The 15,483-nt window shown below is 44.3% G+C and overlaps 1 protein-coding gene across 17 annotated transcripts in view; it reads left to right on the top strand.

Annotated features, from left to right (window-relative positions):
* The window catches only part of HMBOX1 (homeobox containing 1), a 128,280-nt gene that overhangs the window by 45,331 nt on the left and 67,466 nt on the right, over positions 1 to 15,483 (top strand). For 15 of the 17 annotated variants that reach the window (XM_054179749.1, XM_054179745.1, XM_054179737.1 and 12 more), the window contains exon 2: positions 11,418 to 11,501. In XM_054179749.1, the coding sequence (XP_054035724.1) occupies positions 11,479 to 11,501 (23 nt within the window). In that variant the 5' untranslated portion in view covers positions 11,418 to 11,478. The remainder of the gene's footprint in view (positions 1 to 11,417; positions 11,502 to 15,483) is intronic. The other 2 variants (XM_054179742.1, XM_054179741.1) reach the window with 2 other exon arrangements.

Raw genomic sequence — 15,483 nt, 5'->3', positions numbered from 1 at the left:
AGTATCAGCCACTCCTCCCAGAAAGCAAACTTCCTGAGAGTCCACTCTGTTCCTTCATCCACATCATTAAGATATTTAACAAGACGACCCAGTCCTGACCTCTGGGGAACACCATGAGCCACAGGCCTCCAACTAGACTCTGTGCAGCTGATCACAACCCTCTTGAGCTGTCTAGTTCAGTCAGTTCTCAAACCTCACTGTCCACTCACATAACCCAAACTTTCTTAAGCTCATTCCCCTGTGCACAAACCAGTACTTGGTGCTAGGTAGACTCGAGAGGTGGCAAACTTGGGGCAGTGCAAGAAGTCAAGTTCTCCCACAGCAAACTGCCCAGTAATTCATTTGAGCAGTTCCAGTTGGTGAGACTTTTAACTGCAGAGTTTTTACAGTCAGACCTGCACAGGTATGGAAGTGAGGATGAGCTTGCCTTAGACTTGGTAAGCAGAGGTGCTCACATCTATCAGTGTTCTACTGTGGAGGGATACTCACCTTGTGCACACATTTTATTTGGCAATATAAAATCTTCTTTCAGTTGGCATAAGCCAATGCTATTATGTCACTTTATTCCTAGCAGAAAACTGTCAAGGTAATTAGAGTTAATTAGGATCTTTCTTTGAATGAGACTTTCATTGTGTATGTGGCCCAGGCTTGGACTCAAGAACTTGGCAAGCTCCCATCTGCAGTTTTGTCCAGATGAGCATATATACTTTTGGTATACATGTCCACCAATGTTCAAGGTGTAATCCCTGCTGTTGACATGTAAGTGCTTTGCATCTTCATCCTACTTGAGGGTATGTTTTGCCCATTAGAATCATAAAATCATTTCGGTTGGGAAAAAACCTTTAAGACTGAGTTCAATCATGGTGCTAAAGCAAGTCCTCTGCTAAACAATGCCTCTTAGCACCACATCTTTGGACTTTTACATGCCTCCAGGGATGGTGATTCAACCACCTCCCTGGGGAACCTATTCCAGTGTTTGATAACCCTTTCAGTGAAGAGGTTTCTCCTAATACCCAATCTAAACTTCCCCTCCTACAACTTGAGGCCATTTCCTCTCATCCTGTCACTTATTACCTCAGAGAAGAGACCAACACTCACCTCATTCCAACCTCCTTTTAGGCAGTTGTAGAGAGGAGGGTCTTCCCTTAACCTCCTTTTCTCCAAGCTAAACAGCTTGGAGAAAACAGCTGCTTCTCAGAAACCCAGTTCTCCAGACCCTTCACCAGCTTCATTGCCCTTTTCTGGACCTGCACATGCCTCTGTAGGAGTTAGCTGGCACTGGACTGCTTCTTGTCTTTTGACATCCAGTTACTAATTTTGTGACACTTTATCCTCTGTTGCAAAGCAGCATCAAACATTTCCAACTGAACCACTCAGCTGAGAGTCACCATCTCCTTAAATTCCCTGCTGATGGAATTGGTTGAGTCATCACCCCTGGAGGTATTTGAAAGATGTGTAGACATTGTGCTGAGGGACATGGTTTAGTAGTCGACTTGGTAGTGTTAGGTCAATGGTTTGACTTGATGATCTTAAAGGTCTTCCCAGCCCAAATGATTCTATAATTCTTAATTCTCTGTTGTGTAAATGGCTAAGGCCTTTTTGGTGCTCAAAGTGATCTCAGTGGATGAAGACAACCTATTGGTCATTAAGGAGGTGGTCTTTATAGGCGCCATTAGCTGTCACTATTAGCCCTGAGTTAGTGTGCCTTGCTGTCAGTCTTTTGCTGTTGAGATTCACTTGTAGTTTTAGCCAAAAAAATTGCCAATTCGAGTCTGACCTTTGGTTTCAGGCAAGTTTTTAGACATGATTGGAGGGCTTACTGAAATTCAGGAGATACAGCAGCCAAGCTGCTTGGTGCATTAAGGCCAGAAGCTCATTTGTAAGCAATAGTGAAAATACAACCCAGGATTCTCTGCTCATATGTGTCTGCAGATGTATCTTGATGACAGCATTTCATTTTCCAGCTGCCATTAAGGACAAAGCAATACTAAATTATGTCCTTTTATTGGGACTGCATTGCCTTTTATGTATCTCTGTGACTTGTGGAGTAACTTCGGATCCTTCCTAGTGAAATGCAGTTAAAGTTTTCTGCCTTTCTGGAATCCTTGAGTGAGTTTAGGAAACTTCATGACTTTGTGACCCTTCTTTCTGTAGAGAGGATCTGTTGCTAGTCTGCTTCAAAATGGAGCTTGACCTTTGGGCTCACACTCCAGACAATTCCACTAAATTTGGGTGAGGTGGTTTCGTCTGTGTGGGGTTGGAGAGGGAGAAGAAGAGAGAAACAACCCTAACTTTAATCCCTGACTAATTGTTCTGTTGAGATCTGCTGCAGGGCATGTTGTAGAAACAACAATTTACTTGTTTTTCGAAGCGAGCCCACTGTGACTGTATCATAAGATTGAGATGTGGTTTATAAAGGGGAAAGGCTTCTTATGGTGTTTTTCTTTCAAGTAGGGCATTCTAAGGAAGAAGAGGATCCTATCCAAAGTTATTTTGCAGTAAGCTTGGCAGGAAGCAACTGCATTCTCTCATCATAATCTGAAGATATGACTTTATGCTGGGTTGTGCTGTAAAGGGTTTGTTAAACCAACACAGTCACAGTCAGACTGAAAACAGCATTGATTTGAGCCAGCTTCTGAGCAATTTCTTCAAGAATTTTGTTCTCTTTTTCACCAGTGCTGGTTTCCTGGAGAAGGGATGAAGTCTCAAACCTTGGAGATACACAAAAGCCATCAAACTGCAGACAGCTGATTTGGGGTGGCTCTGCTTGAGCAGGGTGATTGGACAAAAGGACCTCAAAGTCCCTTCTGTCCTCAGCCCATCTGTGATTAGAAGATCTCAACCTGTCCCTTAGGATCTCTGCCTGATTCATGCCTTTTTACTTTGCAACTGAATCAACATGCTCATTGTAAACATTGATTCAAGGTAATCACAGAATCACAGTATGGTAAAGGTTGGAAGGGGCCTCTGGAACTTTTCTAGTCTAATCCCCTGCTAAAGCATGTTCACCCAGAGCAGGTTGCCCAGAATTATTCCAGGCAAGTTTTGAAAGCCTCCAGAGAAGGAGACTCCACAACCTCACTGGGTGGCCTGTTCCAGTGCTCCAGCACCCTTACAGGAAAGAAGTTTTTCCTTATGTTCAGATGGACCTACTTTGTGTACCAGTTTGTGGCCACTGCCCCTTGCCCTTTCACTGGGCAACACTGAAAAGAATCTGTGCTCTTGACATGCACATCTTTTAGATATTGATATGCATTAAAAAGATCCCCTCTCAGACTTCTCTTCTTCAGACTCAGCAGCCCCAGCTGTCTCAGCCTTTCCTCATCAGAGAGATGCTCCAGTCCCCTGATCATCTTCGTAGCCTTTGCTAAACTCTCTCCAGTAGTTTCTTGGTTCTCTTGGAGAGCCCAGAGCTGGATGATGCAGAAGCTTCAGCAAATGTGGTGACTGTGTCATTTGTTCAGCAATGATTCTTGACAAGAGCTTATCTGTTGTGAACCTTCTTCAGGGTCTGCACAAGTCTATGCTCAAGTGTACTAACAGAAAGTAGTGACATTTACATAACTTGGAGCCTAAAGACTTCTTAGAAGCGTTTCTTCTCTTCATGTTGTGTCACAGTGACTGTGTGAAACTGGATGCTGCACATCACCAGGCCCCAGTGTGTGCTCAGGAGGTGGCAGTTCTTAGTGAAGGTTCTTAACCTTGCTTTCCAGGGCACAGATGTAACACATCCTCAAGTCATATGGCATAGCATTTTTTATTTTTTTTTTCCTAATAGGGCTATTTTGGGAAAATGGGCTAGAGAGTCCTAGATTAGCTTTAGTATTTTGGACACTAGTCCTACTTTTGTGCATGCACCCAGATGAATTTATCAAGTTTTGATGCAAATGCTGTACTTGGAGTTTTAGAAGCACTGGGTAAACAACAGTCTATCTGAACATCTCAAGAACAAAGGGCTCCAAGCTGGCAAGGGAAGCCTTCAAGGCAGCTGTGGGCTGGAATATCAAGCCAGATGCATTCAAAGAAGAAATCAAGTAATGGAGAGGGTGGTGAACCACTGGAGTGAACTAGAAGGGATGTATCCTTGGTCTCTTGCTGATTTGGAGGCAAGATGTCTTCTGGACATATGTTAAGTCAGGTAGCAGGCTTGTTTAACTTTACTCTGTCCTCTGTGTAAAGAAGGTGAAGCAGCTGAAATGTAACAGCCTGTGTTTATAGACACGTGTGCAGGGTCTACCTGGCAATTCATATAGACCTTTAACTGTACATGAAGCAAAAGTTTTCCCTTAGTTCTAGGAGAGGATTGGTTTGCAATTATGCCAAGGGTAGACAATCTGCCTTTACAGTGAATTCAGCAATGGCAGAACTCTATTCTTGAGCTGAATTTCATCACCATCCAGTGCACCAGGTTTATCAGCAAACTGAAACTTGATTCTTCTGCATTTCAGTAGCAGGTATGGTAAGAGTTCTGTTGTAGTAGCGGGGCCTGTGTCCTCAGGCAGATACCATATTCAGCCACTGATACTATCCTGTGTGGCTCTAAGCCAAGAATTTAGCCCCTCTCTTGACGTTTTACTTTTGACAATAGGGTGACGTTTCTCTTCCCCAAGGACGAAAGCTGTTAATATGTTCATTGTAAAGCCCTTTTTAAGCCCTTACCAGTGAAGGTCTTAGTGAAATACAAAGCAATGTCATTAGTTTTTTACTCACTCAGAAATTAAAAAGGAAAATTAATTTCTCTTCCAAATAAGTGACATCAGCCTCCTCTTTACCCAGGGACTTCCGTCTTGCTTCTGCAGGGCATTGTGGATCAGGGTGAGCTATACTTCAAAACATTTAATTGCGTACAGTGAGAAATGAAGAAAACTGAAGTGGATCCCAAGAATGTATTAAAAATCTGAACTAAAATGAGACTGATTTCATGTCAAGTGAGACAAATGCAGAGTTGATACTCCAGTGCTTCACACTTCCACTTGTCCTTGGCACCGAGAAAATGAGATTTTTAATATCTTGAAAACAGATTGCTGTGAAGCCTCATCCATTGTAAATTTAAGCTGCCTTTATAGCAACTTAAGCTGGGGACAAGATTGTTCATTACATCTGATTCTACAACTGTGGCCATGATTTCCATTTTAATATTGAATTTTTTTTGGTATTGTCTGTTCCAGAAATAGGAAGGGGAGCTGACAGTGTTTTCCCTGTGTTAGCAGATAATTTATTTAATGAATAATGTGAAAAGGGCAAAGGTTTGTGAGTTCTTCCTTGCATATCAGTTGCAGGCAGTGGTGACACCTGTCTTTGCTGCTGTGATCAAACTTGGTTTGGTGCTTTGGTTTATGCTAAAAGGAGGCTGAAGGAAAGGGGGATATTGATCCATGATTTCAGACTCATGATTTGGTAGTGACTGAGGTTACACTGTATTTAGTACAATGATAGGCATGGGGTTGGTTGTTTCCCATCTGATGAGTTGTTACATTGGACCTGAGCAAAGCCTTCGATGCTGTCCCGCACCACATCCTGCTCTCCAAGCTGATGACACATGGGTTTGATGGCTGGACCACTAGATGGATAAAGAACTGGCTTGATGGCTGCACCCAGAGAGTTGCTGTCAATGGGTCCACATCCCCCCTCAGGGATCAGTCCTGGGACCTGGCTTGTTCAACATCTTTGTGGGTGCCATGGACAGTGGCATTGAGTGCAGCCTCAGCAAGTCTGCTGATGACACCAAGCTGTGTGGTGCAGCAGACACGCTGGAGGGAAGGGATGCCATCCAGAGGGACCTGCACAGGCTGGAGAGGTGGGCACAAACCAGCCTCATGAGGTTCAACGAGACCAAGTGCAGGGTCCTGTATCTGACTCGAGGCAACCCCAGGCACAAGTCCAGGCTGGGCAGTGACTGGCTGGAAAGCAGCCCTGAGGAGACTTGGGGGTGCTGGTGTACAAGAATCTCAACATCAGCTCTTAGTGTGCACTTGCAGCCCAGAAAGCCAATCAGACCCTGGGCTGCATCAAGAGAAGTGTGGGCAGCAGGTCAAGGGAGGTGATTCTTCCCCTCTCCTCAGCTCTGGTGAGACCCCACCTGGAGTACTGCCTCCAGTTCTGGAGCCCCTATTACAAGAGGGATCTGGAGGTGCTGGAAGGTGTCCAGAGAAGGGCCACAAGGATGATCAGAGGGCTGGAGCACCTCTCCTATGCGGACAGACTGAAGGAGTTGGGGCTGTTCAGTCTGGAGAAGAGAAGGCTCAGAGGTGACCTAATTGTGGCCTTCCAGGATGTGAAGGGGGCCTACAAGAAGGCTGGGGAGGGACTTCTGAGGATCTCGGGTAGTGCTAGGACTAGGGGGAATGGAATGAAACTGGAGGTGGGGAGATTCAGGCTGGATGTGAGGAGGAAGTTCTTCACCATGAGAGTGGTGAAGCCCTGGAATGGGTTGTCCAGGGATGTGGTTGGGGCCCCGTGCCTGGAGGTGTTTAAGACCAGGCTGGACAAGGCTCTGGCCAGCCTGATCTAGTGTGGGTTGGAACTAGATGATCATGAACATGGCAGGTGGGTTGGAACTAGATGATCCTTGTGATCCCTTCCAACCCTGACTGATACTATGATACTGATACTATGAAAAAAAAAATTATTTAAACAACCTTTATGTGTGTATGTGGGGCAGGGAAAGTATTTCTGTGCCTCTGAACTTTACACCAATGTTGAGTCTAAGACTGTTTGTAACCCTTTTCAATAGCAGCTGTTCTGTTCTGGCATCGGATGTAGGAAGCACAAGCTTCCTCTACTTCCTTTCTGTGTACCTGCATTTGCTTTCTCCAGTCCATCTACCAAGGCAAACCTGAGGATTCCCTGACCTGCCTTAGTGCTTTACTCTCTCTGTGCCAGCCTGGGATTGCATTCAGACTGTAATGCTGCCACCTCAACCTTTAACACAGCAAAAATGTAGAGTTCCTCTTATTTCCTCATGAACTCTCTCCTGTTTGTTTCTGCTGAAATACTGTCATCCTCTGTCGGCACTCACAGATCTGGAGCCTCCTGGAAAAATTCCTTCTTTCTCCTCTGTTCACATCCCACATTTGGGCTTGATCCTAATGGCTCTTCATTTATAACATCTGAGGTCTGTACCATGTTTTTTTCTCTTCCATTAGTATCACTAATGTCATCGTCCTGCTTTTGACAGCTCACACCTGAGTTACTGCAGTGTTTTCTTTCTCTCTCTCTCTCTCATCTCCTTGTGTTCCAGTTTTAATGCTGCATTTCACAATAATGGAAGGTGATCTTTTCTTTCATTTGTGAGTTTTCTTCTTTGCTTCTTCACATTCCTCCACCTGAAAGCAAATCTTTCTCTGAGGAATCTGTTCTCTATCATTAGCCTCTCTGACCTTCAGAAAGTTTGTATATATTTAAGTCTAATTTGTTCCTCTGGAAAACAAAACAGCTCTCAGTATTAAACTCTAAATTTGGCATTAGTCAACAGCATGATCTCATTTTTTTTGTGTGTGACTGCTTCAGGGAACATGTTTTAAATGCAGTTGAGAGATTTAGCAGAGAAGTGTTTTGGGGTAGAACCGTTGCTAAAAGGTTTGAGCTGGCTGACTGCTAGGGATCTGTGTAGTTTGTCTTGTCCATCCACCAGTATTTCCCAGTTTCTCTCCTAGGCCACGGTATATATGACTGTGACAGTCTGCTGGGACCACTCATCTTGTCTGTGACCTTACTCTTGGCCTTTTCTTTTCCTGGAGAAAAGAAGGCAAATCAAGACCTCGATGTGGGCCAAATGGGTGGTTTTGGAAGTGACAGCAGCCAGCTCTCAACAGCTCCCTCCCCAGAAACACCCAGCACATGCGTTTGACACATCTGGGTGGGGGCAGACTTAAAACCCCTGGGAAAGCAGCTGACTGCTGCTGCTTCTGGAAAAAAATCATTCAGGTCAGCCTTTTGCCCTGAGACTTCCCAATTTGTTGGGTTTTTTTCACGGAGGAAAAAGAAAGCCACATACCCAACGGTATAGTCGCTGTATGCACAGCGGACTCCATCTGGGATAGGTGCGGTTCCTTCCCAGCATCTCTGGCAGGTGTGATAGAGGAAGTGCAGCATCCAGACTGCTCTTAACCACTGAGAAAAGCCAAGATGTGTCTGCCCACAGAGCTGGGTCGCTAATGTTACTGACATCTCTTTATGGGCCAGAGTAGATCATCCCATGCAAATCCCTCTGCTCTCTACCCACTTGTTTTCTACTCCAGCACACAAACGCCCATAGCTTGAAGTGTAAATGCTCTCTCTAGTTCTTTCTGCACCTGCCTGGAACTAATACCCTGCCTTTCTCTTTCCCATTGGTTAATAGTTTAGCTTTTTGAAGCAATTTTACTCTATGCCAGTTTGTGGAGAAAGACATCATCAGGGATAGCTAAAGAAAATTCTATTAGGTCATTCCTTTGTAGAATGTAGTACCTGTCTTCTAAGCTCTGCGGATGTTAGCCAAATAATCCTTTTAATAGCTTTTGCAAGTTAAAAGGGTAGGTAACTGTCATAAGGCTAAATGATTGCATAGATTAATTTACTTGTGGCTAAAAGAAATCAATTGTAATTTAAATTTTTGTCTCTGGTCTGATTACACAACCAGACACAAACTTTCTCCTTAGGAAACTACACGTGCATTAAGTCACAGGATCACAGAGTGCTGAGAGCTAGAAGGGATCTATGGAGATCATCTTGTCCAATCCTCCAGCTAAAGCAGGGTCACCCACAGCAGGTTGCCCAGGATTTCATCCAGGCTAGTTTTGAAAGTCTACAGAGAAAGAGACTCTACATCCTCCCTGGGCAGCCCAGTCCAGTGCTCTGGTGCCCTCAAAAGAAAGAGCTTTTTCCTCTTCTTTGGATGGAACTGCCTGTGTTCTTATTTGTTCCTGTTTCACCTTGTCCTTGTTATTAGGCACCACTGACAAGAGTCTGGCCCCATCCTCTTGCTCCCCCTTGCCTATTAGATGTTGATCAGCATTGATGAGATGCCATCTCAGTGTGCTCTTCTTCAGGCTAAACAGCCCCAAGTCTCTCAGCCTTTCCTCTTCAGAGAGATGCTCCAGTCCCCTCAGCATTTTTGTAACCTCATCTGGACTCTGTCTCTCTTGAGCTAGGGATCCAATAAGACCCAGTATTTCAGGTGTGGCCTCACTAGGGCAGAGTAGAGGGGGAGGAGAACCTCCCTTGACCTGTTTGCCACACTTCTGAATGCACCCCAGGAAACTGTTGGACTAGAATAGAATAGAATTAGACTAGACTAGACTAGACTACTAGAATAGAATTAACCAGGTTGGAAAAGACCTTTGAGATCGAGTCCAACCTATCATTCAACACCATCTAATCAACTAAACCATGGCACCAAGCACCCTATCCAGTCTCTTCCTAAACACCTCCAGTGATGGTGACTTCAGCACCTCCCTGGGCAGCCCATTCCAATGGCAAATCACTCTTTCTATGAAGAACATCTTCATAACATCCAGCCTAAGCTTGAGACTGTGTCCTCTTGTTCTGATGCTGGCTGCCTGGGAGAAGAGACCAACCCCCACCTGGCTGCAACCTCCCTTCAGGGACTTGTGGACAGCAATAAGATCTTCCCTGTCCTCTTCTCCAGGTTAAGCAACCCCAGCTCCCTCAGCCTCTCCTCATAGGACTTGTGCTCCAAACCCCTCCCCAGCTTTGCTGCTCCCCCTCCAGACACGCTCCAGCAACTCACCATCCTTCTTAAACTGACTTGGCCACAAGGGCACATCGCTTGCTCGTGGGGAACTTGTTCTTTGCCAGGACTCCCAGGTCCTTTGTAGAGCTGGTTTCCAGCAGATCAACCTGTAATCTGTCCTGGTGCATGGGCTTATTCTTCCCTTGGTGCAGGACACTATTCTGGCCCTTGTATGTCATTAGATTCCTCTCAACCCAGCTCTCTGTCCAGGTCTTGCTGAATGGAGCACAGCCACTCCTCCCAGTTTTGTATCACAGCCAACTTACTGATGGTCCCTTCATCTGGGTTACTGGTGAAGATGTTGAACAAGACTGGACACAGTCCTGGGGAACACCACTAGCAGTGTATGCAGTATGAAGTATATGTCTGTGTGTGCCTGGATAAGTTACAGGTTATCCAGAGTAATGTATCTGAACAGTTTGGGTTTTAATCTTTGGGCCTGCCGTAGCCCAGAATATGCAGCTTGTTGCTCTTGTTTAGATCTGTCAAGTATCTGTCTGTAACTTGAGCCGTTATAATTTAGAATAGAATACATAGAATAGAATACATAGAATACATAGAATAGAATAAACCAGGTTGGAAGAGACCTTCAAGATCATCGCGTCCAACCCATCAACCAATCCAACACCGCCCAAGCAACTAACCCACAGCACCAAGTACCCCATCAAGTCTTCTCCTAAAAACCTCCAGTGATGGCGACTCCACCACCTCCCCAGGCAGCCCATTCCAATGGGCAATCACTCTTTCTGTATAGAACTTTTTTCTAACATCCAGCCTGAATCTCCCCTGGCGCAGCCTGAGACTGTGTCCTCTTGTTCTGGTACTGCTTGCCTGGGAGAAGAGACCAACATCCGTCTGTCTACAACCTCCCTTCAGGTAGTTGTAGAGAGTAATAAGGTCACCCCTGAGTCTCCTCTTCTCCAGGCTAAGCAACCCCAGCTCCCTCAGCCTCTCCTCGTAGGGCTTATGTTCCAAACCCCTCACCAACTTTGTTGCTCTTCTCTGGACTCGTTCCAGCAAGTCAACATCCTTCCTAAACTGAGGGGCCCAGAACTGGACACAGTACTCGAGGTGCGGCCTAACCAGTGCAGTGTACAGGGGCAGAATGACCTCCCTGCTCCTGCTGGCCACACTGTTCCTGATGCAGGCCAGGATGCCATTGGCCCTCTTAGCTGCCTGGGCACACTGCAGGCTCATGTTCAGTCTACCGTCGACCAGCACCCCCCGGTCCCTCTCAGCCTGACTGCTCTCCAGCCACTCTGACCCCAGCCTGTAGCTCTTAGAGGCTGTTTGGATGTAAAAGATTGTTTAACAGGTGTTAAGTCCATGGGCCTGTTGCAAACCATCAGAGCTCATGCTAAAAGCAAAAGGAAGAAAGAAAGAAGACTTGAAAGATGATGTAAGACAATTCAGTGGTTCCAGAGACCATTTTAACCATGGTTGTGTTTAGTGATTGATGTATCTTCTACTGCCTTTTAGCAAGGGGGATGCATTGGGTGCTTGAGAAGGGTCCTGTAGGTAAATGTCTGGGAAGTTTTTTTGGTGATACTGCAAATGAAACTGCTGTTAGGTTGCCCTCTCTGAACTGCCTGTATAATTGTATGCCAGATAACAGGAAGTCCAAATGTATTTGCCTTCCATAAAAACCTCTAATATTTTTGTATCTTGTCATTGTGTCTTACAGAATGGTGAATAACACTGAAGACCCTCAAGAGGCTTTGTAACGTCCCATCTCCATGTAAAGTATGCTCAGAACTTTTCCAGTAGTGTAAGTACAAACTTTAAAAAAAAAAAAAAGCAGAAAAGTTACAAGTTATTTGATGTCCTTTAATCTGTCTAAAGAGAGCAAAGAAATGTTTACAATGATTTGTCAGCAGGTGGCTGAGTTGGAGAGTTCCATTGGTTTGGTATTTGTGAGACATTTAAACCAAAGAACAGTAGCATTTAATTCCTCGCTTGGTCTGGTTGATATGTTATTTCTACTCTTCTGTAGAGAGTAGGAAAAGGAAAAGGGAGAGAGAGAGAAGGAAAATCATGCTGTTATTAGAAATTCAGCCTTGATAAGGGAAAAGGAAGTGTTAATAGACAGAGAATCACAGAATCAAGTTGGTTGGAAAAACTCTTTAAGATCGTCAAGTCTCCAACCATTACCTACCAATTCTAGTACATCCTGTAACACTACATCTTTGGGTCTTTTAAACCCCTTCAGGGATGGTGATTAAACCACCTCCCTGGGGAGCTTATTCCAGTGGTTGATAATCCTTTCAGCGAAGAAGTTTCTTCTAAAATCCAATCTAGTTCTCCCCTGGTGCAACTTGAGGCCATTTCCTCTTGTCCTATCACTTATTATTTGGAAGAAGAGATCTGCACACGCTTTGCTCCAGCCTCCTCTCAGGGAGTTGTGGAGAGTGAGAAGGTTTCACCTGAGCCTTCTTTTCTCCAGGCTATACAACCACAGTTCCCTCAGCCACACCTCATAAGGTCTGTTTTCTAGACCCTTTACCAGCTCCAGCACCTCACTGCTTTCTTGTGAGGGCCTCAAAAATGAATGCCAGTACTCAAGGTGTGATCACAGCAGTGCTGAGTACAGGGGGAGATCTCCATACATCTACTAAACATGTATCATATCCCTGTACCAGAGCTGTGGAACAGATATTAGCACCAATACAGACTTAGTGAAAGGAGATGAGTACACCCCATAGCAAAGGCAAAAGACCTAGGGCACCTAACCTAATGTTAGAATTGGCTTTGTTGATCCAAGCAACCGCTGCTGCATCTTGAATCCCAGTATGAACTGAAGTTGTCTGAATCTTATCCTTGAATTGGAGCCTATTAATCTGTTCTTCTAAATTACTTCTATCGTGACTCTTCAATGTAGTCAGTATCTGTGCTGTTTCTTCAATAAGCAAATGAGTTTGAAGATTGTCAGGCTGAAAGGAAAGGCTTGACCTGTGCTGTACTTTCATCCATCTGGCCAGTCCTATATCCCTGTTCCCCATAGCTCTTTTGTAGGCATAACCAAGTGCTTGTTCGCTTTCAGTCAGATTCTTGAGATACTTTGACCTCTTGACTTCTGATTGTACCTCCTGTCAGACTGAGTTGGAAAAAGCAATCCTGTCTGCAGAGCAGGTAGCAAGAAACTGGGCTGCTTCCAGGCGGATTCCTTCCAGGATGAAGATTATTCCTCTAGCACATGGACATTCACAGCGCAAGTGACAGTGCGGTCACAGACTTCTGTCAAGGGAGTTGCAGCAAAACATGATGGCTGCCAGAGGGTTTTGTGTTGGAAACTAAGCTATTTCAAAGAGGCTTCTTGATCCAACCATTAGTTATTTTCTACTGATTGTGGTTTAGTCTTCTATTCAAAACGAGTGGTTTCCTACTTCGTTGCCAGTCCCCTGAGCCACCTCCTCTTCTTTCTTTTAGCTGGAAACATGTTGGATTTCAGTATTAAAATCACCACTTGAAATTGTAAAGATCTATTTCACAGCAGGAAAGGAAGCCTGGAGGTAAGGCCACACTGCCCTGCGCATCTTTATTATACTGGTAATTCAGAGTTTGCAGAGTGATCTTAGAGCTCCTCTGTGCTTTGTGCGAACACAAGGACAGTCTGTCAGCTTTAACTTTGAATGGGACTTTTAAGATACATTTCCAAACTGAATTACATAGTTACAGTTCCTGTTCTTAAGCTACATTTCAGTCCTGTTGTCCCCTTGTGCAGTTACCATTGGATGTCACATTGTTCTGTGGCTTTCTGGAATCATTGTGGCACACTGATGTGTGCTGTTAATCAGCTGCCGTCCTCCATCAGAGAAGCAGCAGCTTTTTCAATTTATTCCCACAACATAAGTGTATTCCAGCAATATAAGTATAGGGGGATAATTTTTACCTGAGTGAAAGCTGAGGTGAACTTATTGGGAGGGGATTAGAGAGTATTAAATTAGAGGAAATGGGCCAAGATGACCCATTTAGGTATAAAGTTTCCATATTAAACCATAGATACATTTTAAAAAGGATAAGTGAGCATTGTGGTTTCAGGCAGGGGAAGAAGAAAACAGAATTGTGCAGAAAGAAAAGTTTAAAATGCTGAATAAAATTAAAACTGAACATTTTAAAACTACCCATTTGGAGAGTAGTTTGGTTACTCCTACCCTGGGGCAGGATCCTCTGTCAGAAGAGCAAAGGAGGCAGCCAGCTGCAGTTACAATTTCATCTAACTAATTTTAGCTGTAATTGGATGAGAGTCAGTACTTGAGAGGAACTTGAGGCATGGTGTGAACACAAAACTCTTGATTTTAGTGTCACAAGAGTTAGTCATTTATCTGAAACTAAGTCCTGTGGCCAGTGCATGTGTATCTCCATTGGGTTCTCCATAAGTAGCATAAATTACTTGTGCTTCATAGGCTTATGGCAGTATTGATTAATTAACATGTTAATAGTGAGCTATGACCATCAGTATTTGTTTTGCATGTTTCAAAACATGATTTCTGATAGAACTAGACAGTTTCAACATCGTTGCTTAAAGTTTACCTGAATTATCAGGCTGATGCTTATGAATCTAACTGCCAGCAATGACAAAGCTGTCTTGGAAGTGAGTAAAAGCCTGCTGAGTGGAGAGAAAATCAACATGAGTAATGCCAATGAAAAAGGACTCAACTGAAGCCTTGTCATCATTTAGGAAAAACAACACAAAGAAAGGAAAGAGTATGTGAATGATACCAAAGTCAGCACACCTAGATGAACAGACAGTGAAGCTACAGTGGCTTAGAAACTCACCACGTGGCTGGCCTGTGTTGACTGTCCAGCTACCTTGAAATGTGACACAAAACATGTTAATTAAACCTGGCTGAAAGAGGACTCGGCTAATCTGCTTTCTTTTGTCTTCAGTGACAAGGTATCATGTAAGTAGTTGGTGGCTGTAGAAATGTTCTGTTGGCATCTTAAGCTTCCTTAACTGAAACAATGTCCTGTCTGAGCCCTTAGTTAATTGATGATCTCACAGGCAGCTAAGCCACTCTGAAAGGCGTACGTACCACTCACTCTTCAGCTTCTGGCCAAATTGGCTTGTCCCCATCTGTTGGGGTGGTAATACCAATCATCAGAACCTTCTCCAAGCTAAGTCAGCTCACCAACCCAAGCAGAAACTAGCTGTGGGTTGCTTGGTTAACCAACCAAGATTGATTGATTGATTTACCTTCTGGGTTAGTTAACTGAACTGGTGCGTGGAGATTTCCATCAAGTCCTATGCAGAAGGGCAGAGGAGCATTTCTTAGGTTGGTTCACCCTCTTTAATGCATCTGCAGCCTCAGGACTTACATCTCTAGATGTGTCGTGGCTCTGAGCAGGACGCAGAAAGGTTTGGATTTTTCCTGAGAATACAGACTGGTTCTTCTCTCTGTCATGCAAGAGGAAATTTCTCTAGTTTGGGCCTAGGCTATACAAAGAGATGCTTGGTGCTATAAGAGTGTTAATTAGGACGTGTTTTTCTTTTTGAAACACCTTAAAATAAAACTAGAAGAAACTGTGGCCAAAATTCCATGGTTTTGCCATTATAGTTTATATTCTTCAAGGCATTCCTTGAAACTAGTCTTCCACCTTCTCACATCTGATGCTATACAGGTACCCTGTAGGATGGCTGTATGTGCGGTGAGAAAACGCTCAAAAGTTTGGCCAGGCACTTGGTCTGCCTTCTTGCAGAATGCCTGTGTGACTTTGAACAAGTCATTTTGACTTGTCTGAAGGCCAACACT

Source organism: Dryobates pubescens, chromosome 3 (assembly GCF_014839835.1).
Source record: "Dryobates pubescens isolate bDryPub1 chromosome 3, bDryPub1.pri, whole genome shotgun sequence".
Taxonomy (NCBI): domain Eukaryota; kingdom Metazoa; phylum Chordata; class Aves; order Piciformes; family Picidae; genus Dryobates; species Dryobates pubescens.
This window is presented reverse-complemented; position numbering and strand designations above follow the sequence as displayed.